We start from the raw sequence: 23,970 nt of genomic DNA, 5'->3' as shown, positions 1-23,970 counted from the left end.
AGAGGGACCAGTTCTAAGCCTATTGAAAGTAATGAGAGACCTGGGGCCCCTAGAAAAATCCCTGAGCTGAAATAGCATTGGAAGATGGACAGATACCTTTTTGCAGATTCATATCATGGATGCTTAGCAGGGGCCACAGGCATTCATGTTTGGGGTACTGCAAATACTCTAGGACATTCTCAGGGCAGTGGAAGGGTGGGGTCACGGTCACTAGAGGTTGAAAGTGAGGAAACTGAGAACACTGGGCACTGGTCAGAACCATGCTCCAAGTGGGACTGGGTGGTGGTGGTGGAAAGGGAGCATACCTTTCCACAGTCTGACTAGACAATAGGAGTCAGGTCAGTTTGGAGTATTGGGGGTTCTCTTCCCAGAGAATCCTGAGCAGCACAGTGCCCTGTATGATGCCCAAGCATTGTGGTTTGCTTGGATGGTCATAATTTCTACCTGCTGTCCAGGTATAGTTACTACTCATGCCCCATCCACTCCCCATAGCGCTCTGGTATCCACAATCAACCCTATGGTCACCCGACCTGATTGGCTGATTACTGAAGGCACTTGTGCAGAGATTATTTTTCTCAGGCGTTTTTCCGGGGGTGTAAAACAGGGTGGTAGTGGTAGTGCCTGAGTCCACAAAGAAAAGGCAGTGATCGCAGGTACAAGGCAAACACACGTTATTATGATTCTGGTCATCACACACACACACACACATACCATTTAAATGCGAAGGGTTCACTTCCTTCGCTTATTTGACCAATACTTATCAAGGGCTCCTGCGTGCCACGCACTGTAGGAAATACCAAGAACACAGAGACGCAGGAGGTACAGCCTCACCGGGAGCTCACAGGACTTGTTGCAAGGGGGGCACTCAAGCATGCATCATTTCATTCCGTTCTCACGCCAGTCTCACACAGGCGGGTAATACTGGCCTCGTTTTGCAAGTAGGGACCTGCCGCTCCGGGAGGTGAAGTGATTTGCACAAGATCACACAGGGATTTAAGTCTGGGTCCTCTGAGCATACTTCTTATCCCCAGGACCGCACCCAGCCAGCTCTGATGAATATATGTTTTTTTTTTTTTTTTTTAACATTTTATTCATTTTCTGAGAGACAGAGCATGAGTGCGAAAGGGGCAGAGAGAGGGAGACACAGAATCCGAAGCAGGCCTCAGGCCCTGAGCACAGAGCCCAATGCGGGGCTCAAACTCACGAACTGTGAGATCATGACCTGAGCCGAAGTCAGACGCTCAACCGACTGAGCCACCCAGGCGCCCCTCTGATGAATACATGTCTTAATCAACATCTTCGTGTGTCCCTCTCCACTTCCAGGTCACGGCTACAGCAAGGGGCTTGGAGTAACCAAGGAGAGGTCAAAGGTCTGGGGGGAGGGAAGCGAGGAGGAGGGATTTTTTTTCCAGCGCCTTATTCCCCCTGTGGGGAAGACTTCCCCCTTGAGGACAGGGTCTCCTACTTTGGCTGTCGTGTATCAGGATTGGGAGAGGGTACAAAGTTCATATCCATGCCCCCATCTCAGCTTTGATTCACTGTGTGATCTTGGCCAAGCCACTAAGCATCTCTGGGCCTCAGTGATGCCAGCTAAGTTACTGTTCTCTATTCCAGGAGGGTCAAACAGATGCAAATGAGAAGAGACAGGGCTGGCTCCCAAAGACCTGTGGGGTGAAAATAACAGTGTGGTGCAAATTCCCTGACTGAGTGATGGTAGAGCTGATGCAGGGGTGGACCCAGGCTGGTCCCTTTCTGAAGAGGGGACCCCTTGCTCCCACCACACCCACATACAGTTTTTCCTTTGACACTTGGGAGAGCACCCCGGGCCTTCCCCTGGACTGATAACTGACAGCTTCCTTTTCCACTGCTCCATTCTGGCCCCTGCCCCACCCGCCATCCTTAGAAGCCTTCTGAGCTAGTCTGGCTATATATGGCACCTCCTGGGGGCCTGGTTCCTGGCTGGTCCCTGGCTCTCCTTTCCAAGTCGGACCAGTTTCCCCTGAAGGCCCCAGAAGGCAGCCACTAATCTGGAGATCAGGTGCCAGGAGCTTGGCTCCACGTCCTGCAGCTGCCAGGATATTCTTTAGGGCAGGCGGTCCCCAACCCCCCTGTTAACACTCTTCAATTCAGTGGGTTTCTATCCATTTGCCCCTCCTGCAGGGGAGGAGACTGGGAAATAGGTTATTTAGTTCAAGATCACAGTAGAGGCCTGTGTGTGGGGTGCTGGAATTTGAACCCAGCCTCCAAGTTCTAGGCTTTTCCCAGTGTGTTATGCTGCCTGGGATTCAGTAACAGTGAGAGCTCACACTAGCATGGCCCTTTCCTGGGGGCCTGACACCGGTCTAAGTAGGTCATGTCATTACCCCATTTATTCCTCACCAGGATGTTGGGGTAGGTGCTACTGTTATCTTCATTTTACGGGTGAGGAAATTGAGAACAGAGAGCTTAAGTGACTTGGCCAAGGTCACGCAGCTAGTGGTAGCTGAGCTACGTGCTGCCAGAGTCACATTGTTGCTCCTTAGACATTCAGTCCCTACTGATACCAGGACCCCTGAGGTCAGGCTCTGAGGAAGGCGGGGCAAGAAGCGGACTAGAGTGGAAGAAAGTGTTCTTCACGGAGATTGGGCTCTGGAAGCAGTTGGTATAGGAGGGATACACGTGCACGTGTGTGTCTATGTGGGGGGTGTGTCTGTGTGTGCGTGTGTGTGTGTGTGTGTGTGTGTAGGGGGTATAGGTGCAGAGACAAAGCAGCTGGTGAATGGGGATGGAAACCAAAAAAGGAATTCTTGTGATCTGTCCCTGCAGGCCTCAGCCCCCTTCACTCTGGGTGGCAGTGACTGGAAGGAGCCGGATTTGGCCCAAGGTGAGCCGCAGGCTGTCTCTCCCTGTCCCTTTTCCCAGGGTCATTTCAGAAAAAAAATTCAGGGTCTCTGGAGGTGGCTGAGGAGTAGGGGACAGGACCAGGCACAGCTCTTCCTTGGGTCTCAGTCTGCTGCCTCGCTGCCCTCGCTGGGAAGGGAGTAGAGGCCAGGAGGGGGCTAGTGGAAAATAGAAGCCTCACCAGGGGAAGGTTTAAATTCTCACTTTGTGAAAGAAGACACCTTGGGAGTGCATTGATGGAGTGGGTGCTTTATGTGCAGGGACAGCTGGGACCCCAACAGCGCGTTGCCCCAGAGACCCAGCCCGGGCGTGCCCGTCTCTCGGTCACTACCGAGACGAGGTACACAAACAACGGGCTGCCGGCACCAGACACCCCCCTGGCGGGCAGAAGCCTGCACCCTCCAGCAACCGCTCTGTTGACATAAACACGGGGTGTCTGGAGCTCCGGCCAGGTGGGGGGAGGGGGCCCAAGGGTCTCCCAGAGGTCTAAGGCTGAGAGCAGAGAAGACACTAGAATCACCGGGCAGGGCAGGGGTTTCAGTATCCTCCTGTTGCAGGACACAACGCTTGGCTCGCCTTGCAGAACACGCTGCTCCTGGGGACTTTAGTCCTGGTCACCGTGGTCCTCCATTCCAGCAGCCACTCCTGGCACCGCCCGGCTCCTGCGGCCGGCGCTTTGAGTCTTTGAGGAAAGTGATCTGATAACAACCACGCATATTAAGGTGACTAATAGTGTTCCTCTTTGAAGGGGTGTTTGCAGGGCCAAAGAACCTACTAGGGGGAAGCAATAAACTTAATCAGTGTTTGAGAGGAGAATTTCAGCGCTTCCAATGCTCAACGGGTGAAGCAGGTGCAGCTTAAGGGGACAGGGGAGTTTTTGGTTGTCCTGTGGGCAGATAATTTCTGGGTGCGCTGGGGGATCTTGGAAAGAAAGACAGTGGAGGGATGAACGAGGCGCCTGGTGGGACAAAGAGGGCTTCTCCTGGCCCTGTACTTATTGATCAACAATAAGTACTTAAAACAATCAGGGTCTTGTGCCTGTTTTCCAGAACTACAAGAAAGAGGCCTCTGAAGCTCGGCTTGGGGTGCAGGGGATAGGATGGATGTGGCCACCACAAAGGAAGACTTTGGAGCCCTTGCCCAAGCCTGACAACACTCAGGGGGCCTTACGCTGCCACCAGGGCATCACCTTTGCCTGCCCATAGGTAAGAGGGGCCAGAGACGCACAGAGCAAACAATTCCTGCACTCCGCCCCTTCCAAACCAGGCTGACCAAACTTTTGTCCACTGGACAGACATACACCTATTGGTCTCCCTGCCTCACCTCGCCTCTGGGTGTCTCCATTCTGCAGACTTGGCAAAGGGAGGAAGAACGTGGCATTCCGGGGAGCGAAGGAGGGATGGAGATAGAGTAGAAAGAGACGTACCTCCTCCTGGGGTTGCTGTTTTACCTGGTGCAGCTCCCCACCTCTCCAGATACTGGGGGGAAGGGCGGGATCTGCACAGCCCTAGAGGAGCTCATCTCCCCTCCCCCCCCCCCCCCCCCACCCCACCACTCATACTCACATACCATGTGCCCACTCAGAGGCAAATGGAAAAACACCACTCAGGGACAGAGATGCACACACACATGTTTGGGATGGTGGGATCCCAGGACACATCTAGCAGAGACATGAGGAAACTCTGACCCTGTTCAGGCACAACTCTAGGTAACTCTGGTGGTCTAGGAGGGGCCAAGGGCAGTGTGTGCTCAGAACCGGGAGGTGGGGTAGGGTGAGGTCGAGGGGTCCAGACAGATTAGGAGAGTGAGGGATTAAATGCACCCACCCAGGAGCCAAGGAGCAGTGCAGAAGGGAATTTTAAGGGTGACATCGAGGACAGAGGATGAGAGTTTGATGTTGGAGTCCTGCCCTTTCTGGCTGTTTCTGCTCAAAGCCAGGAAGCCTCTGAGACTGGCTCATTCTATCGGGCAGTCTTGTTACTCCAGGGCTTGGGACGCCACCCAAATCCAGCTTTCTTCTAGAGCGGAGTGTCCAAAACTGGAGGTATCTGGACGCCTGGGTTTGTGGGTCGACTTGCACTGGGGAGGGGGAGGTCATGCAGTCGGCTTGGATGGACTCTCCTCTTCTTGGAGGATCAGTTAAACTTCTAGAAGTAGCTGGCAACACAAATAAAATTCCTAGCTGATATTTGTACTGTCTATATGAGATGATGACAATGAGAAATAATTCTGGGGCGTTCACTCGTCTAAGGTCACACGGCGATAACAGAGCGGGGATGAGAACCCAGGCGGTGTTCTCAATCGGTATTTATAGGTTATGTTTCTATGTCTCCAACAGTTCCACGTATAAATGAAGTTATACGTTCAACTAAAAGCAGCTTTAGGAAATTTGACGGAGGTGAAGATAAAATCCACCTGAATGTGTGACCTAAAAAGGCAGTCATTTTGTGCGTGTGACACTGGTCAGGCTAGCCCACAGGCCCGAGGAGGAGGTCACTCGCTCTCCTGGCTCTGGGGAAGTTTGGGAAATATTGCCAGGGTTTAGGAGCAAGATAGGTCTCCAACTGTGGTGGAAATCAGAACCATGTGTGCTTGGTAAACATGTGACCCCTGGGGTCCCCACCTAAAAAGCTAACATTTCTGAAGCACTTCCTCTGTGTCAGACGACTTTGTACGCATTATCGCCTCTCTTCTTCCCGAGGGTTCTATGAGGGCCCCATCGCACAGCTGAGAAAAACGAAGCACAGACAGTGAGGTAAGTTGCGCAGGTTACCGGTTCATAAATGACGGTCAGTATCCACACCCAGGCTGGCCTGTCTCCGCGGCCAGAACTGCAAACCACGTCACCCTCTGCCTTCGTTCCCCAAGATGATCTGATTCCGGTGGGTCTGGAGCCGGCCTTCTACAACCGCCTCCGGAGGTCACTGGGCCACACTTTGAGAACCACTCTGGCTTCCGTTTCAGTCAGGCTGAACATTAGAGCCACCTGAGAAACTTCAGAAACTATGAATACCGTTCCCTTCCCCAAACACAGGCTTTTTCAATGGGTCCAGAGTCACCTCGCAGGTGTGGGTGACGTTCTGGTCAGCATTTTCTTTTAAGGGGACAGACAGAGTGTATATTTATCCAACCAATAACACATATGAAGACCTGCTCCGTGCCCTGTGCTGCACGGGGGCTGGGGACACAAAGGGGGGTGGGACACTGTGTGTGCCTTCCAGGAGCACAGGTGCCTGACACTTCTGGTGGGGCACAGCATGCCCTTTCTGGGGGGAGGAGGAAGGATGCAGCTTCCTTCTTGCTTGTTCTCCTCTGGTGAGCTCCAGAAAGAGCCAGTCTCCTCGAATGTGAAGTCCTTCTGGCTTCTCCCCGATGTGGTCCTTCGCCCTCGCCTGACAGGTCACGGCTGGTTCTCCACCCAGAACTCAGCTTCCAGAAACACAGCCCTGAGAGACCACCTATATGTGGAGCTCTCACATTTTAGAGGGAGCAGACAGCAGGCAGGAGACCCTGGAGAGTTTGAAAAACACTGATGCCCAGGTCCATCCCTGGAGAGACTGGTCAATACTTTCAGAAGTTCCTATGCAAGGCGTCTGGGCCTTCCAGCTGACCTTGTTTGGAATTTGGAGAGACAACCCCAGGGACACTCACTCCTTGCTGCCACCAGGGCCTTGAAATAAGAGGAGAAAGGGCACCTGGGTGGTTCAGTTGGTTAAGAGCCTGACTCTTGATTTCAGCACAGGTCATGATCTCATGGTTTGTGAGTTCGAGCCCTGCATTGGGCTCCGTGCTGACAGTGCAGAGCCTGCTTTGGGATTCTCTGTCTCCCTCTCCCTGCCCCTCCCCTGCTCACTCTCTATCGCTCTCTCTCTCTCAAAATAAATAAATAAACATTAAAAAAATAAAGTTCAAAGGTCTTCATCAATTAAAAAAAAGAAACAAGAGGAGAAGAAAACAATAGGAGGGAAGAGATGAAAAATAAAAAAGGAATAGATGAAAATAAAGAAGCCAATGAGAAGATGTGGGACGAGAGAAGTCTGGACAAGAAGTCCCTGCTGAAATCACTCATTAACTCTGAGGCATTCATCTCTTTTTCTTAATGTTTTTTCTTATTACAATAGTCATTAATTGATTTTGAAAATTAACAGTAAAAGTATATGAAAACAAAAGTGAAAAATGATCTATAATCCATCTGAACAGAGATGATCACATAAGGTCTTAATATGACATATAGAATGTATAATATAATATAATATATTATATAATATTATAATAACCATAATGTAATATGGTATATGTTATACATACTATAATATTATTATTAATATATATTAATTAAAATACAATGAAATAGGTGCGCCTGGGTGGCTCAGTCAGTTAAGCCACTGACTTCGGCTCAGGTCATGATCTGGCGGTTTGTGAGTTTGAGCCCTGCGTCGGGCTCTGTGCTGACACCTCAGAGCCCGGAGCCTGCTTTAGATTCTTTGTCTCTCTTTCTGTCCCTACCCTGCTGGCACTCTCTCTCTCTCAAAAATAAAGAAAGATTAAAAAAATAAAATAAAATTAAATAAAATTAAACTATTCTATAATAAGATGTATTATATAAACCTGGCACTTACAATTGGTATTCTTTTTTCGACTTTATTTACTTTTCTGTTTTGCTTTTATAGAACTTATCATAAAGATTTTGTGTTCCCAGCAGCTGAAAATCTAAGTCCTAAAAGACTCAGCTTGATGCAGGAGGGTGTGTGAGTGGAGCCGTGACTGGGTACCCACTTTTCCCTCCCCGTGCGCACACTCCTGCGTTCATTCCCGGAGAGGTGCGGATGATGCGACCCCTGCCCTACGACCCTAGACATCGTGTACCCAGATATGTACTTCACATCATACCCTCAAAGTTAGTAAAGGATCTTATTAATTGATATCACTAAATTAATTTATTAGTGCAGGATTAATTAATTCATATTAAGTGTAAAATAAGTTTCTTCCCTTTCTTCCCATTTCTGAAATCGGAATGAAAATTGGCACCAGGGGACCTGGGACGGTGACCACCCTGGGCCGAGTCGTCTCTAGGGATTCATCGCTCCCTGGCCCCCCACCTTCCCTTTCTCCAGAATAGCTCCACAGCCCTCCTTGCCATTCTCTTCTACCCCTACCCTGGCCATCCTCCCTCCTCTCCTGTCCCTGGTGCCTCAGTCGCTCTTCTCCCCACTGGGCTGAGCCTGCTGGCTTGGACAGAGGCTGTCCCTCCACAGGCGGTAAGCGATGGAAGCAGTCACGGTGAGCCAGGCCAGGTAAGGCAGCAGGAGCACGGCAGCCAGCTTGTTGACGGGATGCCAGATCAACGCTGTGCTCACCACCAGCCCATAGAGCAGCAGCAGGTGCAGCAGGGCCTGGAGGGGGGGTGGGAGTGAGCAGTGGGGTCAGGGAAGTCAGGCAGGCTGCCCTGAGAACTGAGCCCTCAACCTTTCTGCACCCCAGACCCAGTGAGCCAAGTTCCTGAGGTCTGGGCACTCGGCCGGAGCTCAGAGAAGTGTGCCCACCCATTACCTGCCTGTCCTGCATTGGTCTCTTGGGCTGTCTGCTCTGGGGGCCCCAGTAGTCTCACCCGCTCCTATGCTACTTCCACTGACAAACACGGTGTGCCTTACCAGACCATGGGTGCGGGCTACGAAAAAGAGAATCAGGACAGTCCAGCTGATGGCAAGCTGCACAGCATAGAGGCCGAGAGGCAGGACCAGGGGCCTCCCAAAGCCCCCTCCCAGGTCCTTCCACACCAGGTAGGAGGCATAGCTGCAGAGAGATGGTGGCAGGACACTCAGAGGGAGGGTGTTCCGTGGCAAAGGAAGGGAGCCCTCGGGCATAAGGTCTCTTGGTTTCCCAAAGGAAACCCTGTGGGCTGCTATGGGTACAAGAGTGTCAATGCATCACTTGAGGGCCAGCGAGGAGGTGGTGGGGGGAGCCGGGCATGGTGAGGTGGGGGAGGCAATGGGGAAACTTGGAGAGGGGGAAGAAGAAGGCTGGCTGGAATCCTAGGCAGGTGCAGAGGGGACCCCCTCCCCCCACCCCACTTAAGCATTAAGATGGCGCGTGCTATCCCTTTGGAGACCAGGATACAGCAGTAGCTCGGGTACAGGGCCCATGGTATGCGAAATGGGTGCTCACCCTATGACGAAGTAGATGGTTATCCACCCTGCCATCAAGACCTTGTGAGGTGGGCACCAGGGTGGCTTCTTTGGGCTGTCGTACCAACCAGACGTTCGACGGGTGAGCAACCAGACCAGGATGGGCCCCAGGTGGGGAAGAGCCACAAAGATGGTCCCTTGAGGCCGCATTCTCCTCACGGAGACCAAATCTAGGACGGCAGATGACACACTGGTGATGGGCCTCCCCCTCAGTCCTTTCCCTGTGTCTGCTTGCCTGTCTCCACCTCCTACCCCATGCTATTTCCTGGCCAGAGCCCCCTCACAGGACGTCTAGTCACAGAGGCCATTCTCCCCACCTTGGGCCAGCTCCCGTCGGCTCCTGTGAGCCCACACCGGGTCCTTTCTCTGGCTTCAGTGGACTTGTTTTTTCCACACCACTCATCTGGCACACAGAGGATACCGTCCCGTATTGATAACCGCTTCTGAGTGAAAGGCTCCCTTCCCCCAGCACGTATCTGACTCCTAGAGTTCAGGTCCATGTATGACCGTCCCTCCTGCCTCCCATAGTGGGTGGCACTCGATCAGGTACATAGCAGGCCCTTGACAGGGATGGTGCCTTAATACTGAACTCAGTCAAGCTGATATAACCAACTATGTTCAGAAAGGCAGGAGCCAGGGATCCCTGGGGGTCTTTACTAGTCAAGAACCGGCCAGCCCATCCGCCCCCAGGCTTATCTCGATATACCAGACTGGCAGACTTGGGGAGGCCCACCCAGCCTGAGCTGCTGCCCGAATTCACACTCAGCCGAGTGACACCGGGCTCCTTTCTCTGAAGGTTTCCGTCTCGCCTGCCCTTCAGGGGCTGGGACGGTCCCTCCTCCACCTCTCCCCTTCCAGAGGGACGGGAGCCACAAACATAAGCGCCCAGCTTTCCTGTGGCCTGACATCTCAAGGAAGCAATGGCCTGGTCTTTGATTGAAAAGCTGCCATACTCATTTGAATGTGGAGTTGTGCACAGACCCTCCTCCAGCCAAGACCCCCATCCATATCATTCTCAGTGTCCTGGAGTGACTGCCTACTCCATCTTTTCCTGTCAAGGGCCCCTGTCCATGTCCTGGAAGTTCCGGACACAGGGCTGACTAGCCCGCCCACCTGTGCATCTCTATTTATATTCCTCTGGTCCTCACTGTCCATTTGTTCATCTTCTGCCTTCCTGTCTCTTGCTGTCTCCCTCTTTCTGTTTTTCTGTTCAGCGCTGGAGGTGCCTCCCGCACCCTCCCCCATCAGGAGAAATCCTGTTCTCCACCCTCCTGATGCCTCCTCATTCCCAGGCCTGTGTTCCCCTTACCTCAGGCAGCACACTTCTCAGGCCAAGTGCTCGATGCTATATGTTGTGTGCAAGGCAGAGGAGGGTGGGGGATGGGAGAAGGGCGGAGTGAGGCTCCCATCTGGTCTGCCTTTCTCCAATGACAGGGTGGTGGCATTGGCTGGGGTGTATGGAAGGCTGGCTGCCTGCATGGTCCTGAAGGGCTTCATTTAGCAGAGGCCCCCCCCCCCCACCTCCGGTCTACTAGACTTGGCCTAGTAGAAGGGTTGAGGCTTTGGTTCTGTGACACCCAGACTTCTGGGCGGGCTCAGCCTCAGGCTACAAGACTTCTGAAACCTGTGGTGTGCACATTCCATGAGCTGGCTTTGTGTCCACGGGTGGTGCAGACCCTCAGATTTCCCCAGGACTTTCCTGTAACTGGGATTATCCCCAAGGGGGGCAAGCATCAGCTTTGGAAAGGAGTTCATGATATATGGACACAGGTTATAGCCTAGTTGGCATGGGCCTTCCCCTCTCAGAACTCGAGCTTGACGGATTTTCACAAATCCCTACAACTTCATGACTCAGAGGAGAAAGCAGCCTCCTGTGTGACTCAGACAGAGCTTTGTCCAGCAAAGACTAACACCTACCCATTTCATACCTATAAAATTCCAAGCACCTCTCCTTTGCTAGTCCTTTACTCATGAGGTCCCCTTCCCAGATTGGCTGCTCGCCATTGCTCCTTTGCCCCATCTCTCCACTCTGGGGACCTGGGCACCCCTGGGAGGAGTTTACCCCATCCTCCCTCTTCTACCTTGGGGAAGGTGGTGGAGGGGAGGGGGTTGCAGTAGGGGACAGGAGGCTGGAGAATCATTAACTGAGATGAAATCAGTGGTGGTTACTTATTTTCTATGAGATAATTGGGGCGGGGGTGTGCTGGGGAGCTCACCATGGTCCCCAACTGCAGGAGGCCAGCCCTTGGTGACAAGAGTTGCCGCTCATGGAGCACCCATTTTGGGGTGAGCATTTTACAGTTATTAGCTCAATAATGACCATGCTTATCCCTCACAAGGTAGATATTATTGCCTGTATTTGACAAACAAGTGAAGGGAGGCTCAGAGGGGTTAGGAACTTGCCTAAGATTATACAGTGGACAAGTGAGTCACCTGTGTTCAGTGTCAGTAGACTGGCCCCAAAACACATTCTCTTTGAGCTGGTCTGCACATTCATTCCACAAGTCTGCCTTTGTTTTCTTTCTTTCTTTCTTTCTTTCTTTCTTTCTTTCTTGTTCATTTATTTATTTTGAGAGAGATTGAGAGAGAAACAGAGCACACGAGCAGGGGAGGGGCAGAGAGAGAATCCCAAGCAGGGGCCGCACTTACCAGCGCAGAGCCCGATACAGGGCTCGAACTCATGAACCATGAGATCATGAGCTGAGCTGAAGTCAAGAGCCAGAGGCTTAACTGAGCCACCCAAGAGCCCCTCAACAAGTCTTTCTTAAATACCTGCTATGGACCAGGCTGTACCAGGAGCTAAGAGTACAAGAGCAAACAGCTGAAAACAACAACAACAACAACAACAACAACAACAACAACAAAAATCCATCCATCTTCACAGGGATCCTTCATTCCAGTGGCACTATCTTTCCCAGGCAGAATTTCTATGAAAGGACTCAGGTTGGCAAATAGCCCAAAGACAGCTCTCCCCCAAGTGCAGTGTCCCTGCCAACTCTGAGTGTGGGCAGGGAGCAGATAGGGGAACACCCAGTGCTGCCAGCACCTTGTGAGTCGTTAACCCTCTCAGTGCCTCCTCTGTCATCTCTGTGCAGGAAAGGGTGGAACTAGACAAGGTCTAAGCTCCTGGACCAGCAGCACTGGCATCACCCGGGAGCTTTTTAGAGATGCAGAATCTCGGGCTCTGGCTCAGACCTATGGGATTGGGACCCACGTTTTAACCCAATGCCTCATGTGGTTTGTGTGCACACTATAGTTTGAGAAGCTCCTGTTAGGGGTCCCTCCTCTTACCTTCTGCCGGCTGTCTGTCGGTTCAATAGCCTCTGGCTGGGGCAGCCACTCACCAGCAGAGGGCATTGTAGGGAGGGGTTCACCTGTCCCCAGGTTTTCTCTTTCTCTGTCTCCTCCCTCCCAGACCCAGACTATTAAGACCTCTGACTTCCGGGATCCTCAGCTACTCCACTCCCCTGTCTTGGCTGGACTTTGCCAATAGACAAGGACAGATTCCCCCACCCCTCTTTAGGTCACTGGGAGGGAGGACTTTGCTGGGAAGCTCTGGGCCACTCCTGCCCGGATTCCCCGCCCACCTCCACTTGTCTGCTGGCCCGGTGACAGATTCTGACTGACTGCTCTGTTTCCAGACAAGGAACTGCTATTCCTGGATGAGCAGGGGGGCCTCTGGGAGCACCCACACAGTAAGGTGAGCACCCCCTGGGGCAGATAGACATGGGGTGGGCATTGCAATGGAGCCATCTGGGGTACGGGGGAAGAGTCAGGCCAGCTGAGCCAGCCTTGCCAGAGTGTGGAGAGCCTCCACTGGAGGAGGAGAGGGGAGAGGGCAAGTGTCCAGTGGGCGTGAGGACCCGAGAGGTAGTTGTATGCACTATGGAAATGTATACTACGCTGAAAGAATGTTGCCCATGACAGGTTTGGACTCATCCATCCTGGTACTTTTTACATGCTTCAATAACGAGATCTATCAGGGCTTGAGTGGGCATGGTAAAAGCCAGTGATGTGGGAGAAGGGTTGAGAATTTCCTCGAAGGACGTGAGAAAAGCTTTGCAGCAGGAGCCCAGATCTTCGTGCTGGAGGAGGCAACTCCCTAGAGAAGGTGAGGGCAGCATTCTAAAGGACCCTTATCTTGGGGACCTGCTACCTGGGATGAGCTGGGGGCAGGAGCAAGACAAACTGGAGACACGGGTACTAAGGAGTCAGGGGGTCGGGAAGGTCCAGGCTACATCTAGCTGGTTATCCTGCTGTAGATTCAGGCCTACCTCCTCTTGGGGTTAGGGGGCCGATGGAGTGAGGGCCTAGCAGCTTGGAGAGCTATGAGCCTGGGGGAAAGGTGGCTGAGCTGGGGGAGAGTCAATGAGTGGGCTTCCCATGAGAGGCCCCTCTAGGCTTTAGGGAGGAATATGCCAACTCTTCCAGGTTGGCAGGCTGGACAAGGAGATTCTGCTGCGTCACCCAATGGGGTGGACGGGGTTTGGACTCTGGTCCTTGGAGGCCCCAGGAAGGTTGTTGCTACAGAAACAAAGCAGAGTCCCTCTTTTCTTTCCTACTAGCTAGCCCATCACCTGCCACGGGTGCCTTTGTGGGCAGGGGGCGGTAGGGATATCACTCCCTATGGAGCCGAGGTTATACTGTTCGGTGTTTTTATTTATTTTTACTTTATTTGTGTTTCTTGCTCTTGCAACTTCCTGTCATCTTGAAGTGCAAAGGAAGAGAGACCCTGGGGAAAAAGAAGGGGCCTGGAGAGAGAGGTAGTGTTTCTGGAATACCGCTGTCATCCCTGTTCATCCTTCCCTCTGCCTTCGCTTGTAGCTTAATAACCCCTCACACATCCTCACCGTGGGGAGAAAACTTGGCTTCCTTATCTATGACATGGAGATAAAAATAACACCTAGCTCACAGACCACTGTGAGGATCAAATGAGTTAGGCCCCACAGAGCGCTCTAACACGGTGGCGTAGAGCAAAGCTCCATAAAAGTTAGCTGTTACTAGCGCAGTTATAATTCCAATTATCTTTAATGTCAAAGAACCAAAAGGAACGGATGCACCATAAAGGGAGGCTGACTGCTCCAACCCCCCTTTCCCACCAGATGGGGGGGGTCCTGCCAGCTCGTCCACTTGACTTGTGTGCCCTGCAAGAGGGTTGGCTGGGGCACTTTTTCTGCAGGGTTGAGTTTTAAGGCAAAAGGAACAACGTCACACCTTCCTCCCTGGCTACGTTTTCAATGAGGACACGGGTGTGGGGCGGCGGGGAATAGATCCCACCCCAGTCCTTAAGCCTGAGGATACAGATGAATTTCTTCCCCTGTCTGGGAGAACCTAAGGAAAGGGGCTTGGGTTTCGTGGGCCCTGAGGAAGGAAGGAAGAAGGAGGGCAAGGGAGGAGCTGGTGGTGTCTTGGGGCAAGGCCTGAGCGCCGGGTCCGGGTGTGAGTGAAGGGGCTGGAGATGAATGGATGCCAGAAGGCTTTCTAGTGCAGACCCTAGTGAATCAACCCCGGGGATCCCGAGGACTTTGAAAGAGGCCATATATCTCACAGAACTCAGCGACAGAGTGAATGAGTCACATTCCCTCAGAAGCTCCGCGTAAGATGTCATCTTTGTCACGACTGAACTTCCCGCAGTGTGTGCTCCACGTGTTCTGAGCACCAGCCCGGAGGGGGTGGGAAAACCACGCGTGACAGCATATAGTCAAGGGTTGCTCAATAAGGTGGGATGACAGCAGGGAGAAAATTCCGAGGGGTGAGACTGTCAAGGGTGGGTGAGCCGGGGGGAGGTGCTGTGGAGCAGGAGGGAGGTCCAGGTGGGTGGAAGAGGCAGGTGGGGAGAAGAGTGGGAGGGAGCAAGGGCCAAGAGGTTGGAACTAGACAGGTGGGAGGCGCACAGCCTGGCAGGAGTGCAGGGTGCTGGAAATCAAGGGAGGAAGTGGGAAAGTATGAGCGAGAGGTGGTAGACCCTGGAGGGCCCCCCGAAGGAAGGTGTGGCATCCTTGTGGGGGAGGCTGCTGGAAGGGCCAGGTTCCAGTCTGAGGCCCCCCGCTGGTAACCAGGTGAGCAGGCAGTGTGTGCTTTGGCCTGGCCTCAGTCCAGCCTCACTGGAGGCTCCCACTTGTGTTTTTCTTTCTCTTTTTGCTTCCACTTTTGACTTTGTTACCCCTATCATATTTCACATATCCCTGTGAGCCGCCTTCAGACCTTTCTGGTAGCAGGTGGGGGCGGGGGGGAGGGTGGAGGCATGAAGAAAGAAACCTATTTGGGCCAGTGCTTTGTCATCTACAAATGCTTTTCACATGACCTCGTGCTATCCTCACAATCACTCTGCTCTCAGAGGTAATTATGTTTTTGCTTTGGATAGCTCTTAAAAAGAACAACAAAGTTAATATAAAAGGCTTGGGGTGGAAAATTCAAATACAGAAGAAAAGAGTTCGAGAAAACGGACAGTCCTACTTTCCACCTTCCACCCTCTCAATTTCCTGTCTCTTTCGGTAGTGATGGGCGGGAATAGTTTGGGGGTGTATCCTCTCAGCCCTGCGTTGCCCAAGACAGGAGTCACCAGCATGTGTGGCTGCTGAGCACATGAACTAGAGTACGTCCCAACTGTGATGTGCTGGAAGTGTAAAATACACAGGGATTTCAGAGACCTAGTATGAAAACAGAATGTAAACTAATGCAATAATTTTGTATTGATTTCCTCTCAAAATGATGATGTTTTGAATATATTGGGTTACATAAAATATATTATTAAAATTAATTCCTCCTGGTTTTTTCTTTTTGGCCTTTTTAACGTCCCTAGAAAGTTTAAAATTACATTTGTGGCTTACATCGTTTTTACTGCATAGCACTGCCCCGACCTTTCTCCGTAATTGACATGTATACACCCATAAATATGTATCTATACTTGTATATAGTTCTGTTACCTACATTAACGAGATCGGAGGATGTCTACTTCTCCGTAACTTGCTTTCCCCCTTAAAGATTTTTCTGTAAAGATCAAGATGGATATTCTGACATATGCAGAAACTACGGCACATTAAGCAATATGGCAAAATCTCTCAGCCAGTGACCAAGGCGGCATTTGAATTTACATCATGTAACTCCAAACCCAAGCTCTTTCTGCCTCAGAGGAGTCTAATTTGACATAATAGGCCATGGGGAGCGACGGTAGGCTCTTGAGTAAGACGCAGATAGGTGAGGTCCCGTTAAAGGAATTGATGGAGGAGTCACTACAATGAAGACAATTTGCTCCCTCATCGCAGCCACTTGGGGGCCACGTCTTGGCCTCCATGATGTTACAAAGGTTTACCTGGCACTGACCTCTTTTGTCCTCCAGGTTCTTGGCCTTGGCTGGCACAGGGGTGCACGGGGGCTGGCAGCATCAAATGACCAGGTGGATGTGCTCCCATGAGTGCTCCTTCCAACCTGCCCAGTTCCTACTGCTGGTGGGGGTCCCGGTGGCGAGTGCCCTCCTTCTGGTCCAGTGCCTCCGATGGCACTGTCCTCGCTGGCTGCTGGGGGCCTGCTGGAAGCTGGATAACCAAGAGGAGCCAGTGTCCCATCCCACTCCTCTACCAGAAAATGAGTCCCCAAGGCAGTGCCCGCCAGCCACACTGCCGGAGATGGCTGCCTTCTACCAGGAACTGCATACACCCACTCAAGGCCAGACCGTCGTCCGTCAGCTGATGCACAAGCTGTTGGTGTTTTCGGCCCGAGAGGTGGATCACCGCGGTGGCTGCCTGATGCTCCGGGATATGGGCATCTCTCTGCTCATCCCGCCAGGTAACAGCACCCTCTCCCTTCTCAGCATATAGTTGTTCGTTGCGTGTTGTACAAGGGCATCGCGCCTAAGGGAGCATCATTTGTAGACATCGCCATAATTTTGAAAATTGTTTATATTTTTAGTATGGCTTTATTGACTCCAAAGATGGATAGATTACATATTTTTATGACAGCTTCCTGACAGGTGGAAGTAGAGTGCCTGGTAGTAACGAACGGTGTGTTATGACAATTCTCCATCAAGGAGAGTGTCTGGAGCAAGAGCACCTTTTGCAAATTTGCAAACTCCCACAAGCCCCCACTGGGCTGGCGGCATCCCTGGAAGGAAGGAGGGTGGCTTGCTGAGGCTTACACCGCAAGCCGGCTCACAGTCTTTCTCTCCTTCCACACTGCCTCGCCCAGTGCCCTGCGAGGCACCCTCTCTCTTTGGCTCCTGTCCCACCTCCCCTCCCGCTGTGGCCTGGCCCATTCTGGGGTGGTGGGGTGCCTGCCTGCCAGGACCGTCTCAACGCTTGTTCTCCCCAGGTGCTGTGGCTGTGGGCCGCCAGGAGCGGGTATCGCTGGTCCTGGTGTGGGACTTGTTGGATGCCCCGTCGTTGTCCCGAGCCCAGGGGCTGGTGAGCCCTGTGGTGGCATGTGGCCCCCACGGGGCCTCCTTCCTGCAGCCCTGCACCCTCACGTTCAAGCACTGTGCCCAGCAGCCCCGCCATGCACGCACCTACAGCAGCAACACGACCCTGCTCGATGCCAAGGTCTGGAGGCCCCTAGGGCAGCCAGGGGCCCACACGTCCAGGGATGAGTGTCGCATCCGCCTCTCTCACTTCAGGTAGGCCTGTTGGCCCAGTCTTCCTGCCTGTGTTCTGTGTCTGCCTCACCCCCATCTCTCTGTATGGAATTGCCCCTTGATCTGTTCCAGATGCCCCACAAATCCCTTATCGCCCGGTGTCCCTTCCTGGTCCCTCTGTCCTAGTGGGTAGGGCAGCGTGTCTCACTCAAACCCTGTCCAGGATTAGCAACCTGCTGTAGTCTCTCTGCCTGCCTACAACCACAACCCCAGCCCTCCGTCTGGAAGGGGCCTGACCCATCCCCACCTTTGTCTCTTTAAAACTGTTTCTACCCTGTGCCCCTGTTCAAGACTGTCCCTGAACTGTCCAGGGCCGCCTGTCCTCTCCAGTTTTCGAAGACCCCCTCCCATCGCATGTCTGTCCTCAGCTCTGTCTTTCTAGAACCACCGGCCCTTCTGCCGCTCCTTCCCACCCCTGTGCAGAGCAGGGCCAGCTGTGTGTGTGGGTCCCCTGGGAAGCATAGTGGCCCTGGAGCCCACCTCTCCTCTCTCTCGTGCTGGAGGACGCTTGATGGCTCTTCTTCCCATTCGGTGATGCTCCCCATTAAAAGTGACCTGACTCACTTTTCGTCCCCCCACCTGCCTGACTCCCTGCCACTTCCTCCCTATCCACGCCCTGCACTGCTCTCCTTGGATCCTCGCACAGGAGGAGCCTGGCGGCAGGTGCACCGGGGTCCCAGCCTCCCCTGTCACCGTCTTTCTCTGCAGCCTCTACACCTGTGTGCTGGAGGCGCCCGCGGGCCGGGAAGCCCGCAAATGGCTGCAGCTGGCTGTGTTCTGCTCGCCGCTGGTGCCGGGACAGTCCCACCTGCAGCTGCGCATCTACTTTCTCAACAACACGCCCTGCGCCCTTCAGTGGGCCATGGCCAACGAGCAGCCCCACGGCGGTCGCCTGCGCGGGCCCTGCCAGCTCTTTGATTTCACGGGGGCCCGAGGGGATCAGTGCCTGAAGCTCAAGTACATCTCTGAGGGTGAGGGAGGGGGCTTCGGGGGGGGGCACTAGAGGGAGGGGTCTGGACCTCCCCCTGGGTAGAAATCTGGGACCCTCAAGGTTCTTTTGGAGACTCCTGGGCAGGCAACAGCTTCCAGGGGACCCCTGGTTTCTGTGGCTGCCTCCAGGAGCCCCAGGCTTTGCCCACTCCCACCCTCTGTGGCCCATTCAGCTCTGGCCCCTCCGTGGGAGGATAGGATGATGCAGGGGTGGGGGAAGGGGAGGGGAGGCTTTTATTGTCCCACCTGGCTGGGGGCCCGGTATCTAAGGAGGAGTCCTAGTCTTCTCTGCCCTCCTTCCTCTGTGGCACCTGCTGGTGCACTTGCTCACGGGGCCTGGGATGTCTGTGTGGTTTGTGGACAGATGCGTGGCTGCTCAGCGGGAGGCGGGAGGCCTGTGCGCTGTGTGCGTGTGGGAGGTGTGTGGTGCTAGGGAAGGCTGCTCGTAGGGTCCTGGCCAGGCTCTGAGGACTCCCATCCACTTGAGACCCCCTCCTGCTTTCGCTCCCTCCTCATCCCTCCCCACAGCACCCTGCACAGAATAGGACTCCTCCAAACACTTGTGGAAGACCCCACTTTCTGAGGCCCTCCACTCTGCCTCCTCCCCAGGTTGGGAGAACGTGGATGAGAGCAGTTGCCAGCTGGTTCCCCATCTCCACATCTGGCATGGAAAGTGCCCCTTCCGTTCCTTCTGCTTCCGGAGGAAAGCAGGTAGTTCAGGGGCCCTGTCCCCTCCCCGCCCCTTCCCCTCACCCCTCTGTGGCTCCCCATTTGGTCAGGCCTGCGTGCAGACCTTCTCTAAAAGGCGAGGAGCCACAACTGATCTTTGCGGAGAGAAAGATGGAAGGTCCTGCCCAATGTCTTCAGATTTCCAAAGCCTTACTGTGGAGTCCCTTTCACTTCCCCTGCTGTCTTGTACTGGGCCTTTCCCTCTCATGCCTGCCATGTCCTCTCCTCTTTGTAGCCAATGAGAATGAGGACTGCTCAGCGCTTACCAATGAGATCATTGTCACCATGCATACCTTCCAAGACGTGAGTTGGAGCTGAGGGGCAGAAGGGAAGGGCAGGGCCTGGAGGAGTCCTGGGCAAAGTGGGCAAGGGGTCTGGTGCCCAGTAAGTATGGCCCCAATCACATAATTCATCAGGTGGTTGGCATTCTTCCAGGGGCTTAGACCACCTGGCCTCCAAGCTACCCTCTATTCCCTGACTCTCTCTTGTCTATCCATGGATGAATCCAGTAGGAGGGTAAAAGAACCAAACCCTGGATGAACCTCTTCTCTTGGCCCAGAGGGACTTGGGCATCCAGGAGAAGTGGTTTCTTTCTAGGCTGACTATATGCATCTGAGAGATGATGTTGTGTATCTTCAGTGAGAAGAGCGACCAGGGAGAGGATCTCGAGTAGGTGGGATGGGAGTTAAATATCTGACTCTCTGAAGGGGGAAGGTTTGAAGAAATCAGGGTTGAGAATCTTTGGGGAACCATGGTGGTATCTTGGTGGAGAGTAAGCAGATAGCTCTCAGGTTGTCCCCTGCAAGGAGGAACCAAGGGCTGGGGGGAAGGAGACACATGTGCCTGAGTTCAGGGTCCCTATTTTTGGAAGACTTTCCCCTGCCCTATGACCTCACCCAGACTTCTCCTGGTATGTTAGGATGCACCATGTTTGGTCTTCATGTCTCAGCTCCCAAAGAGCTCAGTAGGGAAACTTAAAGGTGAAAGTTCTGGGGCCAGGGAAACAGAGGGTAGGGGGTCCTGATGTCTCCTGGCAAAGTAGCTCTGGACATGGGGAATGGAGGCAGGTTCCCTAGTTTCATTCAGGGGATGTCTCATGATGCCTAAATGGGTTCCCTGACCCTCTGTTGGATCAGGGCATGGAGACCAAGTACATGGAAATCCTCAGATTCCAGGCATCAGAGGAAGAATCCTGGGCAGTGCCACCCCCTGTCTCTCAGCCACCCCCATGCAACAGGTGAGGTGGGGTGGCCTGGGCTGCTGGCTGGGGGACTTTTGAGATTCCTGCCCCAGTGCCCACAGAGGGCGCATACACAATTCAGGGTGTGTGTGGAACGGACTGGGTTTCTCTGATCCCCCTCTCTGAGGAACCCCTCTGCCCCAGGCTGCCTCCAGAGCTCTTTGAGCAGCTGCAAATGTTGTTGGAGCCAAACAGCATCACGGGCAATGACTGGCGTCGACTGGCCTCCCACTTGGGGCTCTGCGGCATGAAAATCCGGTAAGAGGAGTGGGGTCTGCACATGGGAGAGGAGGGTGAACTGGGGTCGGGGGCTCTCAGGACACCTTGAGGACTGCAGCACAGATAAGGAAGCAACTTAAAAGTCCGAGAATGGCTACTTCCTACCCCGTTCCCCATGATAGAGCAGCTCTATTTATTACTGTATTCTCAGTACCTAGAATGATGCCTTGGCCCATAAGTAGGTGCCCAATAAATATTTAAAAATGAATCAATTAACGCATAAGTCATTGGGTACATACTGAGTGCTTGACATGCTGTGCCCGTAGAATGCACACCGTAAGGTAATGTGTATAAAGCATGTAGTTGAGTGCCTGGCACATGTTAATTCAATACATGTTAGTAGTAATGGGGGCAGGGGGCAATGCAACCATGGTCTCTGTCAACAGCAATCAGTAGGAGAACAATTCTGAGCTAAGCTCCAGAACCCAGACTGTGAGTGTGGTGGTCAGGAAGGACTTCACCCAGGAGATGGGACTAGGACTGGACCCAGCTGAAAGCAAAGTGGATTTAAAAATCACCTACCTATTAAATGTTTATCAAGTACCCATCTGTGTGGAGGGAAGAGCACAACTGTTTGTGAGTGTGCTGTGTGCAAGGTGGGAAGGGGATGGGCGCACAGAAGGATGGGGGCTGGGAGAAAAGGTCAGAAGAAAAGGGCAACGCCAAGCTATGGATGAGCCCGGGGTCTGGAGTATGGGTTTGGTTGGTACTGGAAAGAGACCCCGAAAGGTTTTTGAGCAGGGGAGGGTCATGGTGAAGCCGTGGTTTCCAGCAGCTGTTTCCTGAGTGGTGGGCAGGATGTGGTGGCCTGGGAGAGAGGGAGGGGGAGGGGAAATGGAGAAGGCAATTACAGAGCATGTGAGCTGGAGGCAATTCTCTTGTCCGAGCCCTCGGTGAAGGAGGAGGAGACTGGGGCCTAGAGAGAAGTAGCCTTTGAGCCAGGACAAGCTCAGATCTCAAGGTCCGGGGCCCTCCCACCACCCAGGTGCCCTGGAAGGCAGGCAAGAGCAGGATGAGGGCCAGAGCTGGAGGGCGGGGTGGGGGGGGGGAGGGGTGGATCTGGTTCCAGTGCATCGCCCATCCCCCATCCCGCCAGGTTCCTGTCCTGCCAGCGCAGCCCAGCCGCAGCCATCCTGGAGCTGTTTGAGGAGCAGAACGGCAGCCTGCAGGAGCTGCACTACCTCATGACCGTCATGGAGCGGCTGGACTGCGCCTCGGCCATCCAGAACTACCTGAGCGGGACGCACGGCGGCGGGGGCGCCCAGGAGAACCAGGGCTTGGAACTGGACGAGAAGCTCTGAGCGCCCCCAGGGGGCAGGGTGGGGACCTCCTCGCAGCACTCGGGGCACCTGGGGGCCCCGACACCGAGGGAGAGCGCGGCAGCTGCTTCTGGCCGCGCCCACCGACCTCATCAGAACCCTCAGACGGTGGCTGTGGCCACCGTGAGACCAAGGGGCGGCGGGAGGGGGGGCACTGTCAGCTTCCCTGGCGCGATCCTAGAGACCAGCTTCGTGCTGCGAACGGGTCCCATCCTGGTCGGCAGGGGGCGCAGGAACCCAGGAGATGGCCCTGGCATGGCCAGCCTCCAGGAAGCTGTTGCATAGACCCAGTGGACTGTTAGGCTACCCTGTCGGCACTCCTGGGGGACTGGCCAGTTCACAAGGATTCGCTGCGCACTTAGTGATACTCCGCATCGGACTGGGTATCACGGGGAATCCTGGCATGGAGGAAATGGGGCTTGGAGCTTGACAAACCCGCAGTTCTCTTGTGGGAGTCAAGATGCCCTCATGGACGAGAGGCTATTTCCAAAACAGCAGTGCCCTGGGGTGAGGGGATGTGGGCGTGCTTTAGGAGCTGAGACGGGAGGCAGCGGGGCGTGGGCTGGAGCAGGAGAAGGCTTCATGGAGGATGCTGGAGAAAGGGTTGGGACGAGCATAGAGTGGTTCAGCCGTCTTTGGGTGGGGATAGAGGATGATGGTGGCTGGACTTACAGTAGGAGCCAAGAGTGAGCATGGGTGTGTGGGGAGGGTTCAAGGTCAGTCATGCCCGGCTGTCCACCTGTCTCCTTTGTCTTCCTTTGTCTCTCTCTCTTCCCATCCTTGCCTTGTCTTCCTTTCTTTCTGCCATTATCTCTGTCATAAAACATCGATGCTGACAAGAAACTACAAGATTAACATTTGTGCCCAACCTTTTTACCTCTTTATCTGGAACTGTGTGAGTTTTCAGTGTCTCTGGTTCCATTTTGCTGTCACCATTTTCTGCAGTGTCTGCATCCCTGAATCTGTGTGTTAGTCTCTGTCTTAGCATCTCTTTGCCTCTACCGAGTCACTGGGCCTGCCTTTGAGGGTTTCCTTCACCCTCGGAAACCCTCAGTCATTCCCCTCAGGCAAGTGTCTCTGGGCCAATGTCATGTATCAAAGGCAATGAAAGGACACTGGGCTACCCTAGGAATAAGGGTGGGGGTGTGGATTTTACCCTGTGAATCAAGATCCAATTTAGGGTCAGGAAATAAACAATAGGGATTAAAGAACACGCCATTCAGTCAACAAATATTTATTCCGTGCCTACGATGTGTTAGACACTGTACAGAAAAGAGATCAGTGGGCTGGGTCCTGAAAAGAGAACAAAGGATTTGACTGCATTCTAGCAATGTTTTTGTTTGCAAACAGGTATTGTTAAATTTTTTTTTTAAGGGCAGGCAAGCAATCTCTCTACTAGCAATTTGCTTTTGTATTTAATGAAAAGATATTAAAGCTTTTTCTATGATAAACAATATTGTATAATAATAAAATACGAAAATTTCGTTTCTTTGTTACTAACTGTATTTTGCTCAGATTGATAAATTTGGATGTGGGTATGAATGGTTTTATTTGGTCAGATTATAGCAGTCGGGGCTGCTTAGAGGCAAGCATTTGGTAGATTGTGCTTCTGGTAGGCATATCGTCTGGGTTCAGCATGGTCAATCAGGGAGGGTCACTTCCCTTTCTGTTAGAAGTGAGCCTGCAGGGTGGGGCCCTTTCACCTCTTCCCTCCTGCTTGGT

General features: G+C 53.3%; 2 protein-coding genes and 1 long non-coding RNA gene across 5 annotated transcripts; 2 read left to right on the top strand and 1 right to left on the bottom strand.

Annotated features, from left to right (window-relative positions):
• Positions 1-2,564: 2,564 nt before the first annotated feature.
• Positions 2,565-4,374, top strand: LOC122238380. The gene is made up of 3 exons (XR_006217288.1): positions 2,565-2,863; positions 3,438-3,602; positions 3,930-4,374. It is a non-coding gene; the product is annotated as an uncharacterized LOC122238380 (long non-coding RNA).
• Positions 4,375-7,798: 3,424 nt separating this feature from the next.
• Positions 7,799-12,476, bottom strand: TSPO2 (translocator protein 2). Of its 2 annotated transcripts, none has more exons than XM_007085222.3 (4): positions 12,357-12,476; positions 9,046-9,235; positions 8,532-8,673; positions 7,799-8,273 (listed from the first exon to the last, which is right to left on the bottom strand). In XM_007085222.3, the coding sequence occupies exons 2-4, from the start codon at positions 9,213-9,215 to the stop codon at positions 8,073-8,075; spliced, it is 513 nt and encodes a 170-aa protein (XP_007085284.1). In that variant the 5' UTR covers positions 9,216-9,235; positions 12,357-12,476; the 3' UTR covers positions 7,799-8,072. The 2 variants fall into 2 exon arrangements, with proteins under 2 accessions (XP_007085284.1, XP_042841222.1); XM_042985288.1 differs by lacking the exon at positions 12,357-12,476 and adding an exon at positions 10,375-10,572.
• Positions 12,477-12,717: 241 nt separating this feature from the next.
• On the top strand, positions 12,718-23,643 carry UNC5CL (unc-5 family C-terminal like). Of its 2 annotated transcripts, XM_042985286.1 has the most exons (11): positions 12,718-12,765; positions 12,993-13,176; positions 13,780-13,828; positions 16,405-16,850; positions 17,373-17,673; positions 18,400-18,662; positions 19,291-19,392; positions 19,646-19,713; positions 20,547-20,647; positions 20,795-20,908; positions 22,026-23,643. In XM_042985286.1, the coding sequence occupies exons 2-11, from the start codon at positions 13,062-13,064 to the stop codon at positions 22,228-22,230; spliced, it is 1,764 nt and encodes a 587-aa protein (XP_042841220.1). In that variant the 5' UTR covers positions 12,718-12,765; positions 12,993-13,061; the 3' UTR covers positions 22,231-23,643. The 2 variants fall into 2 exon arrangements, with proteins under 2 accessions (XP_042841220.1, XP_042841221.1); XM_042985287.1 differs by lacking the exons at positions 12,718-12,765; positions 13,780-13,828 and having other exon boundaries at positions 13,111-13,176.
• Positions 23,644-23,970: the final 327 nt, after the last annotated feature.

The sequence above is a fragment of the Panthera tigris genome, chromosome B2, assembly GCF_018350195.1.
Source record: "Panthera tigris isolate Pti1 chromosome B2, P.tigris_Pti1_mat1.1, whole genome shotgun sequence".
Classification (NCBI taxonomy): Eukaryota; Metazoa; Chordata; class Mammalia; order Carnivora; family Felidae; genus Panthera; species Panthera tigris.
This window is presented reverse-complemented; position numbering and strand designations above follow the sequence as displayed.

Excerpts from the sequence above, each read along its gene's own strand:
- TSPO2 (XM_007085222.3), bottom strand. The coding sequence starts at position 9,215 with ATGCGGCCTCAAGGGACCATCTTTGTGGCTCTTCCCCACCTGGGGCCC. Across the intron at positions 8,674-9,045 it reads ACCATCTACTTCGTCATAGG|CTATGCCTCCTACCTGGTGT; the intron begins GTGAGCACCCAT and ends ATCTCTCTGCAG. Across the intron at positions 8,274-8,531 it reads TAGCCCGCACCCATGGTCTG|GCCCTGCTGCACCTGCTGCT; the intron begins GTAAGGCACACC and ends CCCCCCCTCCAG.
- UNC5CL (XM_042985286.1), top strand. The coding sequence starts at position 13,062 with ATGGTAAAAGCCAGTGATGTGGGAGAAGGGTTGAGAATTTCCTCGAAG. Across the intron at positions 17,674-18,399 it reads ATCCGCCTCTCTCACTTCAG|CCTCTACACCTGTGTGCTGG; the intron begins GTAGGCCTGTTG and ends CTTTCTCTGCAG. Across the intron at positions 19,393-19,645 it reads CTGCTTCCGGAGGAAAGCAG|CCAATGAGAATGAGGACTGC; the intron begins GTAGTTCAGGGG and ends TCCTCTTTGTAG.